This window comes from Lepisma saccharinum, chromosome 23, assembly GCF_977018435.1.
Source record: "Lepisma saccharinum chromosome 23, izLepSacc3.1, whole genome shotgun sequence".
Lineage (NCBI taxonomy): Eukaryota > Metazoa > Arthropoda > Insecta > Zygentoma > Lepismatidae > Lepisma > Lepisma saccharinum.
In genome coordinates this window covers 52,343,333-52,368,174 of record NC_139251.1, presented here as the reverse complement: position 1 = coordinate 52,368,174, position 24,842 = coordinate 52,343,333, and the positions used below count along the sequence as shown (strand labels likewise).

The 24,842-nt window shown below is 36.6% G+C and overlaps 1 protein-coding gene and 1 non-coding gene across 6 annotated transcripts in view; both read right to left on the bottom strand.

Annotated features, from left to right (window-relative positions):
* Window positions 1-474: 474 nt before the first annotated feature.
* Window positions 475-24,842, bottom strand: part of LOC146005240 (uncharacterized) — a 36,073-nt gene continuing 11,705 nt past the window's right edge. For 2 of the 5 annotated variants that reach the window (XM_083144326.1, XM_083144327.1), the window contains exons 2-3: window positions 23,744-24,165; window positions 475-2,803 (exon numbers count right to left, since the gene is read on the bottom strand). In XM_083144326.1, the coding sequence (XP_083000452.1) occupies window positions 898-2,803; window positions 23,744-24,135 (2,298 nt within the window). In that variant the 5' untranslated portion in view covers window positions 24,136-24,165 and the 3' untranslated portion in view covers window positions 475-897. Of the gene's footprint in view, window positions 2,820-10,221; window positions 12,905-23,743; window positions 24,166-24,842 lie in introns of those variants that run through there. The other 3 variants (XM_083144329.1, XM_083144328.1, XM_083144330.1) reach the window with 3 other exon arrangements.
* TRNAT-UGU (transfer RNA threonine (anticodon UGU)) lies at window positions 8,255-8,329 on the bottom strand. The gene has a single exon. It is a non-coding gene; the product is annotated as a tRNA-Thr (tRNA).

Genomic DNA, 24,842 nt, shown 5'->3' with positions numbered 1-24,842 from the left:
CATCTAATAGTTTAATATTAGCATTTGCTTCATATTTGTGATATCACAGGTACACAACTCCAGTAAAACCAAATCATTTTGTTTCTAAAAGATCAACGATATGATGGCATAAACACATGAAACTTTGTATTAAGTTCATTTTATGCTCAGATAATCTAATCAAGACTGGGCCTACAGTTTTAAAATGAAATCCAAATCGCTAAGCTATATATCTCCACTAAGAATCAAACCTTGTATCCCCTCATTATCAACAGTTTTACCACTATGTCATTGAATAGGTAATACACAAACTCACACACGACAAAAACAAATTAGTAGCTAGTGTCTCTTGGATGCAAGATTATTTAGGTAGTTCCAAAATGACTTCTTGAACATTTAAAACTCTTAAATGACACTGCAAGTGAAATAAATTAGCCGTAATTAGTAAAAAGCCAAAAAAGCAAAAATTTCAGTTTTCTTTACAAAAAAGCCATGTTTTATTGGGGGAAAAAAAGGTCTGTTCAAAAAAGCTGGCTTTTTGCAACTCTGATCATTACACACTGAGCATGCAAAGGGTTTCTCTCCAATATGAACTATTAAATGTTCTCTAACATCATTCATTCATGCAAATGATTTGTTACATGTTGAACACACATGGGGCTCCTCTCCAGTATGAATTATTAAATGTTTTCTAAGATCTGCTTTCCATGCAAATGATTTATTACATGTTGAACACATATGGGGCTTCTCTTCAGTATGAATTATTAATTGTTTTTCAAGGCTATCCTTCCATGAAAATTATTTGTTATATGTTGAACACACATGGGGCTTCTCTCCAGTATGAATTATTAAATGTTTTCGAAGATCTGCCTTCCTTCCAAATGATTTGTAACATGTTGAACACACAAGCAGCTTCTCTCAAGTATGTATTATTAAATGTTTTCCAAGATCTGCTTTCGTTGCAAATGATTTGTTACATGTTGAACACAAATGGGGCTTCTCTCCAGTATGAATTATTAAATGTTTCTCAAGACCTTGCTTCCGTGCAAATGATTTGTTACATGTTGAACAAAGGTAGGGTTTCTCTCCGGTATGAATTATTAAATGTTTATTAAGATCATTCTTTTGTGGAAATGATTTGTTACATGTTGAACACACATGAGGCTTCTCTCCAGTATGAATTCTTAAATGTCTTTCGAGGTTATCCTTACATGCAAATGATTTGTTACATGTTGAACACACATGGGGCTTCTCTCTAGCATGAATTCCTAAATGTTTTTCAAGACCTGCCCTCCATGCAAAAGACTTGTTACACTTTGAACAAAGGTAGGGTTTCTCTCCAGTATGAATTATTAAATGTTTCTCAAGACCTTGCTTCCGTGCAAATGATTTGTTACACGTTGAACAAAGGTAGGGTTTCTCTCCAGTATGAATTATTAAATGTTTCCTAAGATCATTCTTTTGTGCAAATGATTTGTTACATGTTAAACACACATGGGGCTTCTCTCCAGTATGAATTCTTAAATGTTTTTCAAGGCTATGCTTCCATGCAAATGATTTGTTACATGTTGAACACACATGGGGCTTCTCTCTAGCATGAATTCCTAAATGTTTTTCAAGACCTTCCCTCCGTGCAAATGATTTGTTACACGTTGAACAAAGGTAGGGTTTCTCACCGGTATGGATTATTAAATGTTTCCTAAGATCATTCTTTTCTGCAAATGATTTGTTACATGTTGAACACACATGGGGTTTCTCTTCAGCATGAATTCTTAAATGTTTTTCAAAGCTATCCTTCCATGCAAATGATTTGTTACATGTTGAACACACATGGGGCTTCTCTCTAGCATGAATTCCTAAATGTTTTTGAAGACCTTCCTTCCATGCAAATGACTTGTTACACTTTGAACAAAGGTAGGGTTTCTCTCCAGTATGAATTATTAAATGTTTCTCAAGACCTTGCTTCCATGCAAATGATTTGTTACACGTTGAACAAAGATATGGTTTCTCTCCGGTATGAATTATTAAATGTTTCCTAAGATCATTCTTTTGTGCAAATGATTTGTTACATGTTGAACACACATGGGGCTTCTCTCCAATATGAAATATTAAATGTTTTTCAAGGCTATCCTTCCATGCAAATGATTTATTACATGTTGAACACACATGGGGCTTCTCTCCAGTATGAATTATTAAATGTTTTTCAAGGCCATCCTTCCGTGCAAATGATTTGTTACATTTTGAACACACATGGGGCTTCTCTAAAGTATGAATTATTAAATGTTTTTCAAGGATATACTTCCATGCAAATGATTTGTTACATGTTGAACACACATGGGGCTTCTCTCCAGTATGAATTCTTAAATGTTTCCTAAGGCTTGACTTCATTGTAAACGTATTATTACACACTGAACATACAAAGGGCTTGTCGCCAGTATGAGTTCTGGAATGTTTTCGAAGATCATCCTTGCTTGCAACACTATGAGTTTTCCAATGCTCTCTAAAACTGTGTTTTAATGCTCGAGATTTGCTACAGGTTGAACACAAAAAATACTTTTCACCACTATGACTTCCTGTATATTCAATGAGACATTTTATCCCCTTAAATGAGTCCTTGCACATTGAGCACTCAAAAGATTTTGTTCTACTATGATTTTGCATGTGAACAGCAAGTTCACATTTATCATTACACAAATTAATTCCATCATTCCTAATGGCAAAACCTTCACAGTTTGAAGATTTTGTAGATTCTCCTTCCCTTGTAGATTCCAGAGTCGTTCCATTATTCTTAGTCGCAGAGCAGAATGCTGTCTCTAGTGTTGAGCTGCAAGAAAGAAATCCTACTGGAAGTGATTTTGGTTTGAAGTTTTGAGTTGAAACATAAGTCTCTTTAAGATACATATGTATATCATTGTTTGAAAATTTTCATTGAAGAGCACATTTAATCAATGTACAAGGTTGACCGGGACTTTTATTTCTGCAGAGGAAATAGGTAGCAGAAGAAACACCAAACTATGTCAGTTTTTCAAAGTATTCCCTGTGCACTCCGAGGCACCGTTGCCATCGTTCTGGCAGCTCCCGAATTCCTTTGGCGTAGAAAGAACTTGGTTGTTGTCGTAGCCACTGGAGGACATCACTCCGCAGTGCTTTGTCTGTCGTGAATTTCTTCCCTCCCAGATGGTCTTGAAGGGGTGCAAACAAATGATAATCACTGGGGGACTGTAGGGGGGGATGGGGCAGAACTTCCCAGCGCATTTCGGCCAGAGTTGTTGTCACATTGGCCGTGTGAGGGCGGGCATTGTCATGGAGAAGAATAACATTTCCAGACAACATCCCAGGTCTTTTCTTGCGAATGGACTTTCGTACAGCACCACTCAACAATGTGGAGTAATACTAGGCATTAATCATGCTCCCTTTGTCCAGAAAATCCACATGGTTCTCAAGAATCATTTGCTCAACACGTGCGGTATTCACTGGTGTGACTGCAGTCGGGCGAATGTGTCCATGTGCTTCATTTGTCACCAGCTCCCGTCCTTCGCGAAACTGCCCACACCATTCGTACACTCTTGTCCGCGACATCGTTTGTTCACTATACTGTGCTTGCAATCGTCTGAAAATCTCAGCTGATTTCACTTTCTCCTTCACGAGAAATTTGATTACACACCGCTGTTCCACAGCCACAAACACAGTGCTTGCCGCCATGTTTGCTGCAACTGCTGCGCATGCGCGAAATACGTCATGCCGGGCGCTAGTTACTCGGGAAGGAATCCATTACGTCACCCGCACGTTTCATCATGATCCGGCTATTCATCGATTTTTTACGTACGAAAATCCCGGTCAACCTTGAACGACCCTTGTATATAACAGTAATAACCTGCAAGGAGATATACTAGGGTCACCACTCTAGGATCTCGATAAAATTCAAGAAACATTCCAGGTTTTCAAGGCAAACTTTCTAAAAATTAATAGGTGTTTTCTCTATCTCAGCCATATGTATTACCCCCTCTCACCACCCACACACACAAATATATTAACAATATAAAGGGTCTGTGCGATTTCAATTTATCAAAAATTTTATTTCAATTCAATTAAACAGTGTGTCTGCGTGTGTGTGTGTGTCTATATAGAATAATATTAATGCTGACTTCTGCCTGTTATTATTTATGTTGACCTCTGTGCGTGACAGAGTGGTTAGCACAATGCACTAGTATGACAAGACTGTGAGCATGAGTGAGTGAGAGTGTGTATGTGTGTGTGTGTACTCGAATGAGAATGCAGTTACTGCAGTGTTTATAAAAACATATGTATATTTATTTTCAAGGGAAGATCTTAAATGTTATTTAAATTGGGCTGAGGCATGAGACTTAAGGATGCAATTTGCGAGGTAATCAAGACAAAATACTTGTATCTGACAACATGTCACTTATGTCCCCACATTTTGGAAGATATTTTTAAAAAACTTCGGAAATTTGGAAATTGGGAACATGACCCTGTCTCCTAATTGATACAAAAAAAAGTGATCCTGTCTGATAGTAGGAATGTGCAAATTCAATTCACCAAAATTTATCCAACACTTAAATAATAAGGGGGTAACAATGAATGAAGGAAAGGTTTGTGGTTGGAACAAATTTTCCGAGATTTCTGCATTTCTTTCCAAAATATGCTTTCTTTGCATGACTAGTTTAATTATATCATTGAGATGTTTAATGCCAAAACTGATTTTTTTTAAAAAATGAAAGACGTACCTATTGGGATTAAAAGGAATACAGTCTTTACAAAATGGTACGTCTAGTAGCTGCATGATTTTTTGCATTCAATGGTGCTTTACAAAAATTGCACGAGTTTAATGTGTCAAAGGTGTTATGGCAACTGGCTGTGCCATATGTGATTTCCTGCATTTTGTGCAAGAAAGAACTTATTGCTAACATGTTGTGCAATAAACAACGATTTACATAGGTAGTATAGTGAAACAGGCAGGTGTTGGGCCAGAGCAAAACATCTGAAACATGTGATCACCTGCAAGTGAATTTCACTCAAGTATTCAAGTTAATCATGAAAAGTATTAAGAATTCTCTCTAAAAGAATGTATATAAGATTTGGTCTAAATCTGGGTGTACAGAGATGAACAGTTTATATATTAGGGAGATTCCATAGTGACAGGTGTAATTTTGTAGGAAAAATCTGACAGTAATTCATATATTTGCAAACAAAATGGTTGCTTTTTTTCCTACATTATTTTGGAGTAAGGGTCATATGTTCACCATGCAAAAACCAGCTGTTTTTCATTAAACGTTATTGTGTGGAAAATTAGTGTATGACATTTAATACAGATGCTATGTCATAAACAGAGAACAAAGAGATGACTTCACAAGTTTTCTTCTCCTTTGAAAAATGAAGCCTGGGGGTGAAAATAAACCTAAATAATATTATATGGCTTCTCAGAATCATCTACTTTAATATAAAACTACATTTTCTTCGATTTGGATGTAATTTGGAACTAATAGAATCCTATGTCAACTGAAAACATCTACATCATATGCCTAAGAAAATATAGATTTCCACAGAAAGGCTCATTCCCAATTGAACAGACTCCAATTTAATTTATTTTAAATTCGTAAGTTTCCAGTCAGTTTTCAGGCCCATTAATATGTTCTCAATATGTTTACTTAGAGTTAAGCTCAGTCTTGCAATCTGAGTCTCAGGAGTTATGCATGCTTAACATAATTTTATGCATTCACGAACATAGCAAAGGTTGGCCTATTGTCTAGTGAACTCATAGTTAAATTCAGTCTACAACATGTGTATAAACATACTGCATAGGAAGGTATAGTAGATACAGAGGAAATAGGAAGATTGCAGATCATGATCATTTTTTATAGATATAAAACCTTAACCAAGTGAACAAAACAAACAAGTGGAAAACCAATGTTTAATCATTTACTCATTGGAAGTATTCAAGTATAATGCAAACACAAAAAGAGCAGATTAATTGAAGCCTGCATGTTACTCAAATTATGTATCATTCACAAAATGTATTATTAATCTAAACTACACGAGTTGTAAACTTGAATTCATTTCTTTATGTTTCCTGATCTGAATATATACAATTATTAAGACATCTTGTAGGTGTAATTAGGTTCTATCCCTTATGCCAGATGGTAGATGTCCCCAAAAATTATTCAAAAGTCGCTTTAATGGGAAATTAGTATCTACATGCTGAAGTATCAATAAGGAGAGCCAATGAATTAGGGGTTCCATGCTTAAGGTGGTATAGTAGTTGTTTATCCCAGACTGGCCCTAGCAAAACAAGGTAAGTTGCAGTCTGGTGAAAGGACCTCTCGATCAGGTGAAAGAACAAACGTTTGTGACACAAACTTCTTTACACCACATAAAAAATTCAATTTTTTAATTATTTATTTCAAATCAAATACATGACACAACACAAAAGGTTACACAAGTATTAAACCTTGAATATCTTGAATTAATTGGATTCTGCCAAAATAATCTATTAAATGTTGAATAGAAAATAGGTTTTAACCTGTATGAATTTCTGAATCTCGTCTAAGATCCTGCTTCCATGCAAATAACTTCTCACATTTTGAATACACATAGGGCTTCTCTCTAGTACGAATTCTCAAATGTCCTCTAAGAATTTCCTTCCATGTAACCGATTTCTTGCATGGTGAACACAAACAAAGTTTATCTAAAGTATGAATCACTGAAAGTCATCTGAGAACTTCTTTCTGTGTAAATGATTTGTTACATGTTGAACACACATGGTACTTCTCTCCAGTATGAATTCTTAAATTTTTCAAGTCCTTCCTTCCGTGTAAATGATTTTTACATGTAGGGTAGGGTTTCTCTCCAGTATGAATTGTTAAATGTTTCCAAATATTTTACTTTAGTTTAAATGAATCATTTACTAGAGTTGGAAGTGGTCGGAAAAAGCAGCCCTTTTTGGAAAAAAAAAACCTGTTTTATTCCACAGCTTTCTTCAGCTACTTTTGCCAAAGTGTTCCAAATCAATGAAAATACATTTCTTGGCTGCATTTAATTCATTTCACCACTTTTATTTATCTCTCTACTGTGAAAAGATGACTATATGTAAATTTAAAGTACAACTTTCAACATGGAATTCATAGCCGACAAAGCATTTCGCAAAAATGATGACTTTCTTGAATGGATAGTTTTCTCCCAATGTTATCTTCAAATTTTAGTGTTTTTTTAAATATATCTAAATAGTATATACACTCAGATAACTTGAGTAGTTTTACATATATTGTAAATAGAATCTAATAGCATAATTTTCAATGTGTGACTTGTTTGTTAAGTCCATTTTATGCACAGATAGGATCATTGGGACTGAACCTACAGTTTAAGTGGGATCCAAACTACTGTGCAATGTGCCTCCACAAGGTATCGAACCTGGGATTTTTTGATTACAAGGCCATGATGTTACCACTACACCAGTGGGGAGGCACTTTTCAATACTTGGATTTGCACAAAAAGCAAAAGAAGAAGAAGAAATCTTGCTACATATTTTAACTCGCTTAATCAAATGTATCCTTGATGATACAGTTTCTTCTTGAACTATATCTATAAATGAAAATCTAGTATGAAACGCCATTAAATTTTTTTTGGCATAAAATATTTGTATTCTGGCTTTCAAGTGTATCACATATAATTTGACTTAATGGCCACTACACTTGGTCATGGTACTTGTGGTGAATTTTGGCAACCTAGTGTACTGGTTCTCAAACATTGTGGCACCACAGCATGGTAAATTCGCCCTGCTCAAAACATTCAAATTTATATTTTTCTTTAACTTTACATTAATATGCACCCATGAAATTAAGTATTAATAAATAATGGAATATGATATTTGTCTAGGCTTGTTGACAAATATAAAATTTCGTATAAAATACTTGGCAACCATTTAATTTAATGAACTCTCATGGCTTAGTATATTCATGCAAAGGCCCGGTATCAGGCCACAGCCTGACAGTTGAGAGGCACTTCCCTAGTGCATTGTGGCCCCGAAACTGAAGCAGATACTTAAATAGATTTGCCACGAATGATTTTTTTTTTTAAATCTGACTTTCTATAAGTAACGTTTTGTTTGTTTAAGCCTACTTTATGCTCATACACGTTAATTGGTGTTCGACCTACAGCTTAAAATGGCACTTGGTTTGAGTTGCTTTTTTAAGTCCACTTTATGCACAGTAAGGCTAATCGGGACTGGACCTACAGTTTAAAGTGGAATCCGAACCACTTGTGCCTCCACCGGGTATCGAACCCGGGACCCCTTGATTACAAGGCAAGGACGCTACCACTGCGCCATGGGGGAGGCTCTTAAAATGGCACTTGAACCACTGTGCTTTCATTGGGGGATTGAACCTGAAACCCATTGATTGCAAGGTGACAACATTACTTTATGCCTACTTGTACTCAGGGGAGGAACCATACCCCCCTTCTCCTCGAGCTTTGAAATATTTAAATGTGAACCTATCCATGATTTTTCAAGATTTAAAAAAAAATGCTATTTTGTCCTTGCATAACTTAATATGTTTTTGTGTAGAGACGCAGGTTTGAAAAGTCTGCAAAATTGGTAGCTTTAGTTTGTACACCCATTGATGCAAGGCTACCAAACAGTCCATTCATTTTAATCCCTGACCTGGCTTTTTCAAAGCACTCATTACAAAATATATTTTTCTTTCTTAACTCACATTTAGACATGTTCTTATGATTCTTATAATTATTATTATATAATAATTGCTAAAACATTATATTTAATTTTCTATATATACAGTACCTGATTGCCTGGCATTGCCTGGGTATTTATTTGTCCCCATCTTCTATTAGACAGGAATATAACGAAATTCTAACAATAGTGTAAAATGAACTTGTAGTTGAATGGCATTGGGAGTGTCACTATTCATATTAGAGACCCTGAAAACTATGGATTCCACACTAATATCGGTCGTTTATGATCATTTTTACGTCACCCCCCCCCCCCCCAAGGGTGTTTTACCCCCACAGTATTTCTTCCCAGGTTGAAAATTATGTGCGTACCAAGTCTGGTTGAAATCGTTCCAGGCGTTCGAGAGGAATGCCGGAACATACATACACACACACACACACACACACACACACACACACATACACAGATTTTTATATATTAGATTAATTACTAAACATAGAATTTCAAGGCTATTCAATGGTAATGATATAAAAAAATTAAAGACAATTTGAAACCACTGTAAATTTGCGGAACACAGTACTATTTGAAAATTTCTGAGAATTGAATGTAAATGATAAGAACAGTTAAGCACCAAACTGTACTCCGTGTGACAACCTTTGCCTGTAAGTGACCATGTGTTTCTAATTGTAGGGTCGGGAGGGGGGAGGGGTCGATTTTTTCCCGTTACTTTGGACAATAATACTGCAACTCTACAATTGCATGTTTAGCTCTATAAACTACTCCAACAGCATTTTGCCGACCACTGTGGCAGAGTGGTTAGCAAAGTCTTGCAAAGTTTGAGAATAAAAAAATGAAAATATACTTGCTTAGCATTTGTTGTATAATTCAGTGTTATTTACTTTCTATTGAACTTACCGAAAGGCAAGGATTATATTGAGATCATATGGCTTTGAAGGACAGTGTCAAAGAAGATTTATGCACGGCTAACACTTGTACATAAAACATTAATAGAAACTTTGCTTTTCATCAACTGGATTAAAAATATTTTTCTTTCTTATTCAATAAATATTAAATTCTACGTATTTTTGACAATAAATTTCTTAACTGTAATGTTGTTTTATACAAATTTTGGTTGTCTTAACAACACATAAGCTAGATAAAGAATATGTACTGTTATATCTATATTTTTATACCTTCTTTTTACCTATTCATGTAATAACAACAATACACAATTAATTGAATTTGTGCATTATGAATAGTCCTATGAATTATATTAATATATTAATTTTATTTGTATAAAACATTCAATCAAAAATGTAGCCATTTTCCAACAACAGTTCTTGGGCTCTAAATCTCCCTTGTAGTAGCATACTGATCTTAAGTATTACATGGGGTATATATGCATGTAGTTCTGCATACGTAATGTGAATTGTAAGGTTTTTAATTGTCGTGAAACATCTAATAGAGTAATATTAGAATTTGCTTCATATTTGTGACTTCACAGGAACACAACTCAAGTGTAACCAAATCATTTAGTTTCTAAAAGGTCAATGATATGATGACATAAACACATGAAAGTTTTTTTGCATTAAGTTCATTGTATGCTCAGATAAGCTAATCAGGACTGGGCCTACAGTTTTAAAATGGAATCCAAATCACTACGCAATATGTCTCCACTAAGAATAAAACCTTGTATGCCCTGATTATAACACAGTTTTACCACTATGCCACTGCATAGGTAATACACAAACTCACATACGACAAAAACAAATTAGTAGCTAGTGTCTCTTGGACGTAAGATTATTTAGGTAGTTCCATAATATGACTTCATGAACCATTAAAACTCTTAAATGATACTGCAAGTGAAACAGGTTAGTTGTAATTAGTAAAAAGCCAAAAAAGCAAAAATTTCAGTTTTCTTTCCAAAAGTCTCCTGTTTTATTGGGAAAAAAAAGGTCTGTTCAAAAAAGATGGGTTTTTGCAACTCTAATCATTACACACTAAGCATGCAAAGGGTTTCTCTCCAGTATGAACTATTAAATGTTCTCTACTCCAAAGTATGAATTATTAAATGTTTTCTAAGATCTGCCATCCTGAGCATGCAAAGGGCCTTCTCTCCAGAATGAATTATTGAATTGAATTGAATTGTTGTTTTAAGTCCACTTTATGCACAGAAAGGCTAATCGGGACTAGACCTACAGTTTAAAGTGGGAACCGAACCACTGTGCCATGAGCCTCCACCGGGTATGGAACCCGGGACCCCTTGATTACAAGGCGGCGACGTTACCACTATGCCATTGGGAGGTCCCAGTATGAATTCTTAAATGTTTTTCAATGTCATCAATCCATGCAAATAATTTGTTACATGCTGAACACACATGGGGCTTCTCTCAAGAATGAATTCTTAAATGTTTTTCAAGACCTTCCTTCCATACAAATGATTTGTTACAAATTGAACAAAGGAAGGGTCTCTCTCCTGTATTTATTATTAAATGTTTCCTAACATATGACTTCAGTGTAAAGGCATTATTACACTCAACACGCAAAGGGTTTCTCTCCAGTATGAATTATTAAATTTTTCCTAAGATCATTATTTCGTGCAAATGATATATTACATCTTGAACACACATGGCGGCTTCTCTCCAGTATGAATTATTAAATGTTTTCTAAGATCTCCCTTCCTTCCAAATGATTTGTTACATGTTGAACACACATAGGGCTTCTCTCCAGTATGAATTATTAAATGTTCACTAAGACCTGCCTTCCTTGCAAATGATTTGTTACATGTTGAACACACATGGGGCTTCTCTCCAGTATGAATTCTTAAATGTTTTTCAAGACCTTGTTTCCGTGCAAATGATTTGTTACACGTTGAACATACATGGGGCTTCTCTCCAGTATGAATTATTAAATGTTTTCTAAGATCTACCTTCCTTCTAAAAGATTTGTTACATGTTGAACACACATAGGGCTTCTTTCCAGTATGAATTATTAAATGTTCACTAAGACCTGCCTTCCTTGCAAATGATTTGTTACATGTTGAACACACATGGGGCTTATCTCCAGTATGAATTCTTAAATGTTTTTCAAGACCTTGCTTCCGTGCAAATGATTTGTTACACGTTGAACAAAGGTAGGGTTTCTCTCCAGTATGAATTATTGAATGTCTCCTAAGATATGACTTCAGTGTAAATGCATTAGTACACATTGAACATGCAAAGGGTTTCTCTCCAGTATGAATTATTAAATGTTTTCTAAGATCTGCCTTCCTTCTAAATGATATGTTACATGTTGAACACACATAGGGCTTCTCTCCAGTATGAATTATTAAATGTTTTCTAAGATCCGCCTTACTTCCAAATGATTTCTCACATGTTGAACACACATGGGGCTTCTTTCCAGTATGAATTATTAGATGATGTTCAAGGCCCTCCTTCCATGCAAATAATTTGTTACATGTTGAACACACATGGGGCTTCTCTCCAGTATGAATTATTAAATGTTTTCTAAGATCTGATTTCCATGCAAATGATTTGTCACATGTTGAACACACATGGGGCTTCTCTCCAGTATGAATTATTAAATGTTTCATAAGAACTTGCTTTTGTGCAAATGATTTGTTACATTTTGAACACACATGGGACTTCTCTCCAGTATGAATTATTAAATGTTTTTCAAGGCCATCTTTCCGTGCAAATGATTTGTTACATGTTGAACACACATGGGGCTTCTCTCCAGTATGTATTCTTAAATGTTTCCTAAGACTTGACTTCACTGTAAACGTATTATTACACACTGAACATACAAAGGGCTTGTCGCCAGTATGAGTTCTGGAATCTTTTCGAAGATCTTCCTTGCTTGCACTATGAGTTTTCCAATGCTTTCTAAAACTGTGTTTTAATGCTCGAGATTTGCTACAGGTTGAACACAAAAGAGACTTTTCACCACTATGACCTCCTGTATATTCCATGAGACATTTTATCTTCTTAAATGATTCCTTGCACATTGAGCACTCAAAAGATTTTGTTCTACTATGATTTTGCATGTGAACAGCAAGTTCACATTTATCATTAAACAAATTAATTCCATCATTACAAATGGCAACACCTTCACAGGGTGAAGATTTTCTAGATACTCCTTCCCTTGTAGATTCCAGAGTCGTTCCACTATTCTTAGTCACAGAGCAGAATGCTGTCTCTAGTGTTGAGCTGCAAGAAAGAAATCCTATTGGAAGTGATTTTGGTCTGTAGTTTTGAGTTGAAACATAAGTCTCTCTAAGATATGAATGTATATCATTGTTTGAATATTTTCATTGAAGAGCACATTTAATCAATGTATATAACAGTAATAACCTGCAAGGAGATATACTAGGGTCAACACTTTAGGATCTTGATAAAATTCAAGTAACATTCCCGGTTTTCAAGGCAAACTTTCTAGAAATTAATGGGTATAAGCAGGTGTTTTCTCTATCTCAGCCATATAGCCAGATAATATCCTGTCATTTATATCCAGAGGATCTCTCATTCTTGATATATATGGGATATGCAGAATTATGTCCACATGCTATTAAAAAAATTGACGTAAATGCTTTGATACCAGTGGATTTTTTGATAGTGTATAGTCTCAATTTAGTTATGTTAGGACTCAAATATTTGCGATTAAAATTACCACCTGAGTGCTAGTGTAGCTTACAATATGGCCGCACTATGTAGGATAAATCTTTTTTTACATTCAGTAGTAATACGTAACAGCAGCATGTCGTCATGGCTGGTATGGAAGAAACGTTTAAATTTCCCAATATTTTTAAGTATTGGATGTGATCTAGTATGAATTTATAACTCGCAAACATGGCACGAAGCAATTACACTGTACATAGGCTATTGTTCGGCAAAGCGAGTATCGCATGCACACAAGGCCAGGAGAAAGTTACTGGATTTACAAGACTTTTGTCTCACACCATGCAAAGCTGTACTGAGGGGATAGTTGCAGTGTGGTTGCTCCTGGTAGTGAAGAACATAATATGTGTGCATCCAAGCCTGCATGTGTGTGTGTGTGTGTGAGAGAGAGAGAGAGAGAGAGAGAGAGAGAGGAAGGGGGTTGCTTGTTATTATCGTATGTGTAGATGAGGCTTTCAATATGCATAAATCTAGTCCAGGAATGTTCTTTACATATGCAAAGTACGTGTGAAAAATATCAGGATAACATCCAAATTAAGTCCAATTTTAGTCCTGAATATATTCTTGCACACAATGAAATGAAAATATCCCGATAATGTCCCAATCACGAGAACCAATTGACATTCATATCTGAAACTTGTCCTTCCTGGATATCCGCTGAGTGGACTTTTGGATATTCAGAAGATATTCAATGGATGTCTGGACATTCCTGGATATTCAGAATTCATCATCAACATCCAGAAGATATACATCAGATGTCTTCTGGATATTTGTATGCTACAGGGGGAGCAGCATTTGATGGGTTTCAGGTTTGGCTATTATGCATGTTAAGTGAAGATGTGCAATTTTCAGGCAATAAGTCCTTAGCTGGCAACACTAGGAAGACGAAATTTTGTCTGCAGATACAGGCAACATGTATGTAGATATTGGACACAAATTTATGTGTCTTTTGAGATGATACTACCCCTTGTTACACTGAATTTGTAATTTGTGTGTTATTACACACACACATACACAAACATATATATATATATATATATATATATATATATATATATATATATCAGGGAGGCTACAGACAAGCAGAAATGTAATTCCCTTACTTTTCCAGGACAAAATTTGCATCTTTTTCCTGGACAATTTCAATTTTGAACTAAGTCCACGTCTTTGCACATGGAAAATAAACTCACACAGCTTTCAGGTATGGACTGTATTAACCTTTTGCCACCCAAGCATCTCGAACGAGATACCCAAATGTAACCCTCACTGTCCAAAGCGTCTCGATCGAGACGCTCTGTCAAGGTCGTAGTTTTTACGTTGTAACTTTTCTATTTTTGGCTAGAATTTTGATTTTATTTTTTTTATATTGTTCCTAACACATGTATTTAACAGAAATGGTTTTTTGCATTTTTTTTTGTCTTCATGAAAATGGAGGGGAAAAGGTACTTCTCTTTTGCGGCTCTTTTCAACATCAAATTTTTGCCGAGAAAGGAAGACCGGCTTTGTTGTTCTAAAGCAATGCTTTTCATTCCCTCCTGCTAAGTGCATTCGAAGGAAGCTTGTTTATCAGTATCGGATGTCAAAATGAAACTTTTCCATGAGGGCGCAAGCAGAGGGTGGGGGAGGGGGAGGGGGAAGACTGGTTGTTGAATCTGCATTGTGAGACTGGAATTTCAAAGCACGCTGAAGGAAACCTTTGTTCTTTTTTTAGCACAAGTGGCAACAGGTGTTACCCAGCATTGTCTAAAAACAGAATTTGAAGCATTTTTTTCAGGGGGGCGGGGGGAAACATCATTTTTTTAATGAAAAGTATTTTTGAGGGGATTTCCCCCCTTTCCCCCTACATAGAAACACCGAATGTGCATAAATTTTATATCGTCTGAATGTGTGATTCATTCTGCATACAACGGTATATCTTTCATATCTCTAGGGCATTTAGTTTCTGAGCTATAGTCATTTCAATGTAACTCTGCATTTTGAAGCTTGAATCAGTGGCGTGGCGACCATTCCTTTTGGGGGTACAACTCAAGTTACATTGGTCATATGATAATAATGCAAATATTTTTGTGTTCCTTACATATCAGCGATAATTTCTATGTGCATTTTGAACTTTTCATATCCTTTTTTTCGGGGGGGGGGGGAGAAACCCCATTTTTTAAAAAAAAAAGTATTTTCAGGGGATTTTCCCCCTTTCCCCTCCATATGTACGCCGAATGTGCATAAATTATATATCGTCTGAATCTGTGATTCATTCTGCATACAACGGTATATCTTTCATATCTCTAGGGCATTTAGTTTCTGAGCTATAGTCATTTCAAGGTACCACTGCATTTTGAAGCTTGAATCAGTGGCATGCTGATCATTCCTTTTGGAGGTACAACTCAAGTTACATTGGTCATATGATAATAATGCAAATATTTTTGTGTTCCTTACATGTCAGCGTTAATTTCTATGTGCATTTTAAACTTGCCATATCCTTTTTTTTGGGGAACGGGAGGGAGAAACCCCATTTAAAAAAAAATCAGGGGATTTCCCCCCTTTCCCCCTCCATATGTGCGCCGAATGTGCATAAATTATATATCGTCTGAATCTGTGATTCATTCTGCGTACAACGGTATATCGTTCATATCTCCAGGGCAAATAGTCTCTGAGCTAAAGTCATTTCAAGGTACCGCTGCATTTTGAAGCTTGAATCAGTGGCATGCCGACAATTCCTTTTGGGGGTATAACTCAAGTTACATTGGTCATATGATAATAATGCAAATATTTTTGTGTTCCTTACATGTTAGCGATCATTTCCATGTGCATGTCGACACTGTCATGTAGTTTTTGCTTGCGGGGAGGGTGGGGGAACAACATTTTTTCCCCGAAATTTTGGAATTTTGAGAGTTAGCCCCCTCCCCCCCGCCACATATACGCCGAATTTGCAGAAATTTCATATAGTCTGAATCTCTGGTTCATTCCGCGTACAACGGTATATCACTCAACTCTCTAGGGAAATTAGCCTCCGATCTACACTCATTTAATTGAAACTCTGCATTTTGCTCAAAATCTGCTCGAGACAGAGAGGCTTACATGTGAAAAAGGGCTTGGGCGGCAAAAGGTTAAGTATCTTTATTAGCTTACAAGAAATTGACAATTTCTCTATGATTTATATTCGTTCTGGGAAATAGTGATTTTCAAAGTTATTACAATTCACAAGTTAGGGTGGGACTTTTACAGGGTTTTTCTCATTTGCAAGCAGGCTTAAATAAAATATTTGATTATTTTTAATGTTATGACTAAATGAGATTAGAGTAAATTAGTTGTTTTAATGAATACATTTTGTAATTTATCATTATTAAATGTTCATATTTTGCATGCCGCTTGCAAGAATCATGACTGCAAACTTATTCAAAGCATTAACACTTGTATCCTCCGTCCCTTTTCTATAGAAAGCAATCAAACAACATAATTCATGTACACAATATTGAGATATTAGTATGGTGAATTAGCGGCTTGTTTGATGTGAACATGGGAACACGTGGCATCCGTTTGGCACCCAAAACCTTAATATATCATAAACCTGCTTCTCGGGACTAAATGTTCTGAAAGTGAAGCAATGGAATTGTACAAAACAAAGTGTCATATTACCTTACATTATCAATGTTACTTCTCTTTGAGTACAAACATTCACAGTATATCCAAGTACCGTGAAACTGACATAAACACTGTTCCCTATATTGCCAGCAAAAAAGATGTGTGTGCGTGTCTGAGTGAGAGAGTGTGTGATGGTGTGTGCGTGTATATAATATTAAAAACTTAATGCAAGCAATTTATAGTAGGGGAACCTACTGCACTGCACAGGCATCTGATATTGCTAATCAGACAGGATGAGATAGGGAAATGCGATTAATAACAGCAACCAGTAAGTTTATATGAGGCACGCCCAGAAAGTAAGTTCCTATATCGTTGCAACGCTGCGCTAGTGGTTGGAGCACGATGTGCACATACAACTAGGAAGAGGTGGTCTGTGTCTGTAATGTGGTGCAGGCGCATTGTTGTGAACGGAGTGGACTTAAGAACAGTGTTATTCCAGGACCAAGCTATCTCCTGGCTGTACTCACAGCCCAGAACGGTAATTTTTGCAAAATCCTGTTTCCCTACTGGCCACTGCAGGTAGGAGGGATTCTAAGGTTGCTCATTGTTGCTCAAAGAGAGGGGGGTAGCGGTGGGCCTAATTGGCTGATTGACCGCAAGTTTGTTCATAGGTAAAAGTGGTAACAGCAGGTTAATGCTATAAAGATGGGTCCCGTGCCAGGAGTTAGCTTGGTTAATTGATTGATTTGCTTTATTTTACTTTGCTTTTTGTGCCACTTTTGGCTATTTTGCGAAGATGGGGATGAGAGATGATATGATGAAATTGATGAATGGGCACTCACAAACATCAATACCCAGGCCACAATTCGAACACGGGACCCCTGGCATCGTAGCGCGATGTGCTAACCACTCTGCCACAGTGGCTGGCTTCATCAAATGTGTCTGCCTCACTGGAAATTTCTCCTTACCTTCCTCACAATTCATGGAAGGCAGATCCATCATGCAAGACTCAAAACACACCTGATTGCAAGTTGTCTCTTTTGCATAATTTTAAGTGGCAGCCCAGACATCAGGCACTATGACTTTCATCTCTTCCTTCAGCTGAAGCAGTTTGGCAGGACACATTTAGACAGTAACACTGCTGTACAGTGAGTTCCGCTTTTTGGAGGCAGGCTAATTACATGGGCATACAAAATTTTGTGCCACACTAACACAAATACCTGAAGAACAGTGGTGAATATGTTGAAAAATAAGCAATGGGTTACTATAATTAAGACAATAAAATGTCAATTATTACTGAAGCTTGTGTTTTAATTTATGGCTAATTGGAACGTACTTTCTGGACTGTCCTCGTATAAAGATTCAGCCTGTTAAATTCAATAACAATAGACGAAAAGTGAAAATTCAGTAAAGCTGGCAGAAGAAGATTGATTGAAGAAAATAATATGTTCTGAGGATTGAGAGCCTGAAAGTTTGTCCAACTCAGACAAAAAAAATTGCATGCATAAGAGTGCCATGCATGTGTTTTTATGCTAGAGTAACATTTTGTCGCAATTCAACATTAGTCAGATTTAAGTACGTCTTGAAGTTTTCCTGGCAACGAATGATGAAACAATTCTCTCAGGCTATCAACCAGGTGAGTTGTGGAAAACATGCCAAGCCCGAGAGAATCTTTTCATTAGTCAGATTTTTTCGACAAAAGTCACATGCATCAATGGAACCTAAATATTCGATAGAACAAATGTCATTCCACGGCATACAACAAAAAATTCAGGTTGGATAAAAGACCTCATTCGTTTCAATGTTCCTTCATAATGTCCACATAATGAAGTACTACAGTTTTTTGACATCTGTCGGATGGTGCCAGACAAGGTGAACCCTTCTGGTCGACTTGTCCGACCCCTTAAAGCTCCCATAGACAAGAAAAAAAATATGTCAATACATTTGAAATGTGTCATATAGAGGTTCATCTAATCTTGATTGATTTGTTTATTTTACTTCGCTTCTTGTGCCACGTTTGGCTAATTTGCAAAGATGGGGTTGAGTGATGATATGATGAATGGTCACTCACAAACATCCATGCCCAGGCCAAGATTCAAACCTGGGACCCCCGGCATCATAGCATGACGTGCTAACCTCTCCACCGCGGAGGCCGGCTTCATCAAATGTGTCTGCCTCATTGGAAATTTCTCCTTCCCCACCTCCTCACCTTACATCAATCACTTCACGATGTAGTAATAATGGATGACCCGGATCTTGTATGGTCTTAATGTAACCGCTCCCGTCGGAACGTCTGACCACTGTCTAGTAAACGCAACACTTGCCATTGAAAAACCAAAATTAATTAAACAGTTTATCAAATATCCAAACTTCTCTAGCCTCGACAAAAAAATATTTGATAGGGATGCTGCAACAATTGAATGGATGCAAATTGATAGCTTCAACAACATTGACGATAAAGTGCAATTTGCTACTCAAAATGTAATAAATCTCTTCGACAAGCATATGCCCCTTGAAAGTAAATTAATAAAACCAAAAAACTCTATGTGGATATACGAAAATACAAAACTACTTATGAAGCTATGTGACAATGCCCTAATAAAATATTAGTGCACAAAAACGCAGGCAAACTGGGACAATTACAAGGAACTGAGAAACTTTACCAACTCAGTCCAACGGCAGGAAAAGAAAGCCTATTTTAATCACCACCTCCGCTGCAACAATAACAGCAAAGAGTTGTGGAAAAAATAAAAAATGTGGGGTGTACACAGTAAAAATATGAACAACGAGATACGATCAAACTTGAGAAACATGGATTCAATTAACTAACATTTTTCTAGCATATGCAGCAAAACGGATGTTTCAGAAGATGCCATTAACAAAACTCAAGAGTTCTTTGATCGTAAAACTTTTAACGAAAGCACTCAAACTTTCCAAACTGCAGGAAATAAATGTAACCGAAACAATGAAAGTGATAAACAAAATACCATCCAATGACTCTGGTAATGATGAAATATCCATAGAAATGATTAAACTACTATTACCGTACATTAGGGTGGTCCATTTCTTATGGGTAAAAGAAAAAGCTTTAGCACATACCTTCCACAAGCTTGTTTTTGTTCCTTTATCAAAAAGAAGCGTGTATGCCAAAAACTAGCCCATTCCAAGCATATTTACAGGTCCCTAGGATTTGTAAGTAAAATAAACTACGATATCGCCATATGGAGCAAGTGGGGGATCAGATGTGAATTTTTTTGAACGTTTTCAGAAACAATGGTCTGGTTTTGACAAAAAGAACTTTACTATAGGATGTGACAACTTGTTTAATACAGAGAACCTCCTTAAACTCAGTCATGAAATGCATAACTACTACACTGATGCTATGAAAATGCAACAGCCTAGAGACGACTACCTCGAACTGCTAAGCCTGTGTCAGATATGTCTCGGAAAGCCAGTTACAACTGAAGTTAAGTTTTTTGTGCCAGGTGCATTTCATCAAGCTCCTTGGATGGCGAAGGCAATCTATTGCCTTAAAATTTACATGTTCCAAGAACAGTTCATTCCTACCACAGCAGAGAAAAACGGTGTCACAGAAGTATGCCTATTTGTAAGTCTCGTGTGTTGTTGTTACTGGAACGAAGCTTCCATAGCTGAAAAAGTCCCCTTGAATGACACCAATCTCCTTGAACAGATTAAGATTACCCTAATTGTAAGATTAGAACTGCTGCATCAGCAGCATTTCGTCCCCACCTCTAGTATTTTTCTGAACATTTAGTTGCACTTTCATTTTTTGATTTGCGACTTAGTGATGAGTGTAAAATGAACATGGTGAAAAATCTTCAGCGACCATCAAAAGTAGCTTTGAACAGACTTAACGGAAAAACTTTCAATCATCAGCATCCACTCTAGTCTTTTATTACAGTGTGCACAACTGGTCTTCTCGATTTGTTACTCAATGATGCACGGGAAAAGGCAGCATCAATTTTAGTAAAGAATCCTACAGAGTGGCCTATGGATGCAGTTTATATTGAAATGCAAGAACAGGTTCGTCAACTGAAGGTTGTTAACGATTGTGCAGAGCGTTGAATTGCTCTCATTCAAAAATTCATTCAACTCTAGTGTTACAAAGGATGAGAAACAAAAACAATATCTCCTCTGGCTCATTGATTTACATAAAAAACAATTTTATGCTGCCACAAAATCTAATGTGATGACAATGACTTTGGGAGATTAAAACCCACTCAATAATACAGAATATAGATAATTTCAGATCATACATTGTGATTTGTTTTACTCTCTTTCATACATTAACACCAAAAGCAGCTCTTTTCTTACTTTTCACCTTACTCCTAAAAGTGACCAATCCTAGCGACCCCTAAATATTCTTCAATTTGGTAGAAATTTTACAGACTGGTAACTTATGTGATCTCAAACAGGGGCAACCTTGTGGAGAACCAAAATTCCAAACTTGAAAAAATGGACCACCCTACCGTACATCGTAAATTTCTAATTCCGGACTGGACAATACCAGGCCAGCTGGAAAACAGCATGTATTTTTCAGATACCAAAGAAAAAAGTATTAACGTCCCTGAATGACCTTCGACCAATAAGTCTCTTACCTATATTATCCAAAATCACTGAAAAAATTATTTACAAGCAAACTCACAAGCACATTAATGACCTAGATCTGCTTCCGAAATGTAAATCCAGTTTCCGTCCTTCACACAGCATGGCAACGGCATTACTTACAATCACTGACGGTTTATTACGATCAATATACATGAGAATGGCAGTAGCGTTAGTATTACTGGATCTCACTAAAGCCTTTGACAGTGTTCATCATGACCTGCTCTTAAGCAAATTAAAATACACTACAGCCCAGTTTAACCGAATCGCTAAAAAAAGCCGTTACTCGTGCGCGACCGTGTTTTACACGGGAGCACTAATGAAGCACTTTTGTCTTTATTTTGGTCTAACAGTTAGTTATCAAAGAGAAAGTTCATTGTTACGATGCATTGCCATCTATTTTTAGCATGCGTACTGTGCTGTACGTTCAAGGACAAGAGACACCTGCCAGTTGAGGTTTGTAATTCAGTTCGGTGCGCCTGAAATCTTACTGTTAGTGAGTGCTTACGTAGTTTCATGGCGTGGCGTGTTCAGTGAGTGAAACTTTTTTGGTTATCAACAGTGATTATGGGAGGCCTCGTAGTCTAGTGGCTAGAGCGATGGACTCACGTCCTCATGGTCCCAGGTTCGATTCCCAGCCAGGGCACTCCAATTTACAGCGTCCACCCAGGCCAATTGGGGAGTCACATGAATAAATATGTGACGACAAACCGGCTGCGAAAATGCCAGTCTGTAATGGTGGCTAGAGCAACACACCAGCCCTGCATTCTCCAGCACGCTATGACCCCACGTGGTTGGAGCAAATCCTCATAGATGGCATTGGCGTAAGCCAAAAGGCCAGAACAGGTTTGGTTTGGTTTGGTTTGACAATAATTATGGCGGAAAAGAGAAAGAGAGTTGTTGTGATGATAAAAAAAAAAAAAAAAAAAAAAACTGGAGGCAATTTATCGTATGAACAAGCGTGAGTTAGTGAAAAACACTGCCATTGAATACGGAGTAGGGGCTGCAACAGTTTGTGAATGGGGAAAAATATAGGAGTCAAATTGAAGATTTTTTCGCGAAAATGGTATCTAAAGACTCTTTAGGAATTCGGTCCACTGTTAAAAAAACTATAAATGAAACCTTAGATGAGGCCTTTTTTATGTGGTTTGAACAGGAACGTGAGCATGGTGTGCCTATTTTCGGACCCATACGTAAGGAAAAGGCATAAAATTCAAACCAAAAGTTGGTTGGGGATCCTACTTTCTCTGTCAGTATTGGATGGCTAAGTAGGTGGAAAGATCGACACGGGGTGTGTTAGCTGTCTGTAACGGGGAGAAAGTCTCTCGGGTGCTGTGGATGATTCGGAAGAGTTTAAGAAGAAGTTCGAAAAACTTATTAATGAAGAAAAATTAAGCCCAGCTAAGATATACAACGCAGATGAAACTGGGATAAACTACAAAATGTTGCCTACAAAAACATTGGCATCAAAACTAGATGAGGCAGCTCAAAGCTATAAGAAAAATAAAGAAAGAGTTACGTTACTGGTGTGTAGCAATGCTTCAGGCACCCATAAATTGCAGCTTGTTCAGCCAACCCAAGGGCTTTAAAAAATGTTAAGCGTAGTGCATTGAATCTACATTATGCGTCAAAAAAATCTGCATGGATGTCTTCAAATATTTTAAAGGACTGCTTTTTTTTATCATTTTGTTATTAAGAACATTTACATGTTTTTACATAATATTAATTTGTGTAACCTTCGTGTATTTGTTTTCAATCCTTTTTTTTTAAGTCTGTAGACGACCCATTGCTCTCAATTTTGTATTTGTTCTTCTTGTGTATTCTTTGTTTGTTTGTTTCTTCTTTGTTTTTTTGTTTATTATTGTACAAATATTTAGTATGTAGAATCTGTTTAGTATGTGTATGTATCCATTGGGGTTAGGTGGTAGAACAGCTGCAGGCTGAACCTCGCCCTTTAATAAAGGAAATTGAAATTCAAAATGATAAGCCAAAAGTGGCAGAAATGTGATGTAAAATAAATAAATAAAAAAACAACACTAAGTGTTCACTCCATGCCTCTGCCCATATACAAGAAGCAATTCTGATAATGACTAAATATTCAAGTTGAGGAAATTTTGAAGTAGTATGAGCAAAGTATTATAATACTCGGTTTTATTAATGTGAAAATATTTCATGCACTCACCTTTCTGTCTCTGCAGATGGACATTCTTCTTCAATTGCAAGTTCACTCTTGACATCTTCAGGCTCTACATTAACATTGTCACTCTCATCACTTTTGCATGCAACAGCACCAAACTGTGCAATGTCATCACTCGTATCGAAATGTTTACTATCCTCCTGTAAAAATTCATTCATCCCAGCACCAGAGTTCAAATATATGTGAAAGGCAACATCCCCTTTCTCTTCGACTTTCATTTGTTCCAACTTTGGTTCAGATTTAATAACTGATGATGATGATGCTGGCTGCCAAGTGTTTTCAGTTGATTCTTCATTTTCTTCACTCTTGATTGAACAACTCATGGAGTCAGGTTCAACCTTCAGGAGGTCGGACAAAGAGTGATCATGAAACTCCATGTGTGTAGATAAGGGTGAGGCACTTGCAATCTGAAAAGACATATTACACACAAACATCAGATGGTGCTCAAATAGAATACAAAATACAAGATACATATATACATATGTGTGTGTGTGTAACAAGTAAAAAGGGAACGCTCAACAGACAATGGAAAAAATCAAATTTTCACAGCCATGAGCCGCATCTCCAGTGGTAGAAAAAATGGTGGAAACTGAAGCTGTGCAAAGTTGTAAAGTGACAGTTAGAGAGGGTTGGTTGGGAAAGTGATTGGGTGGCATTTTTCAGGCCAGGGGTTGTGGCTGCACCATTGGCTGATAAAAAGGTTATTAAAATTGCAAAAGATATGTGTAAGATTAATGTGTGGTCTTCCAAGCCATGGCCACTGTAAGTTAAGTTTTGTTAGACTAGGTATTATGACAGCTCCTGATATCTTTGTATTCTAATGCCTGCTTTATATAAAAGAAAACATTCACATTTATGAGGAGTTAGGGTGTTCACATACCTATCAAACCATAAATAGGGATTGCGTAGCATTGTTTAGATGAAATTACAACAAGACACAAAAAACCTTTTACTACATGTCGGTTAAGTTTCACAATGCTCTCCCTTTGTCTTTAAGGCAACTGCCCTTTTTAAAATTCAAAAGAGAACTGCAAAAAGTATTGACTGATAATTGAATATGTAAGGCAGATGAATTCTTTGAAAT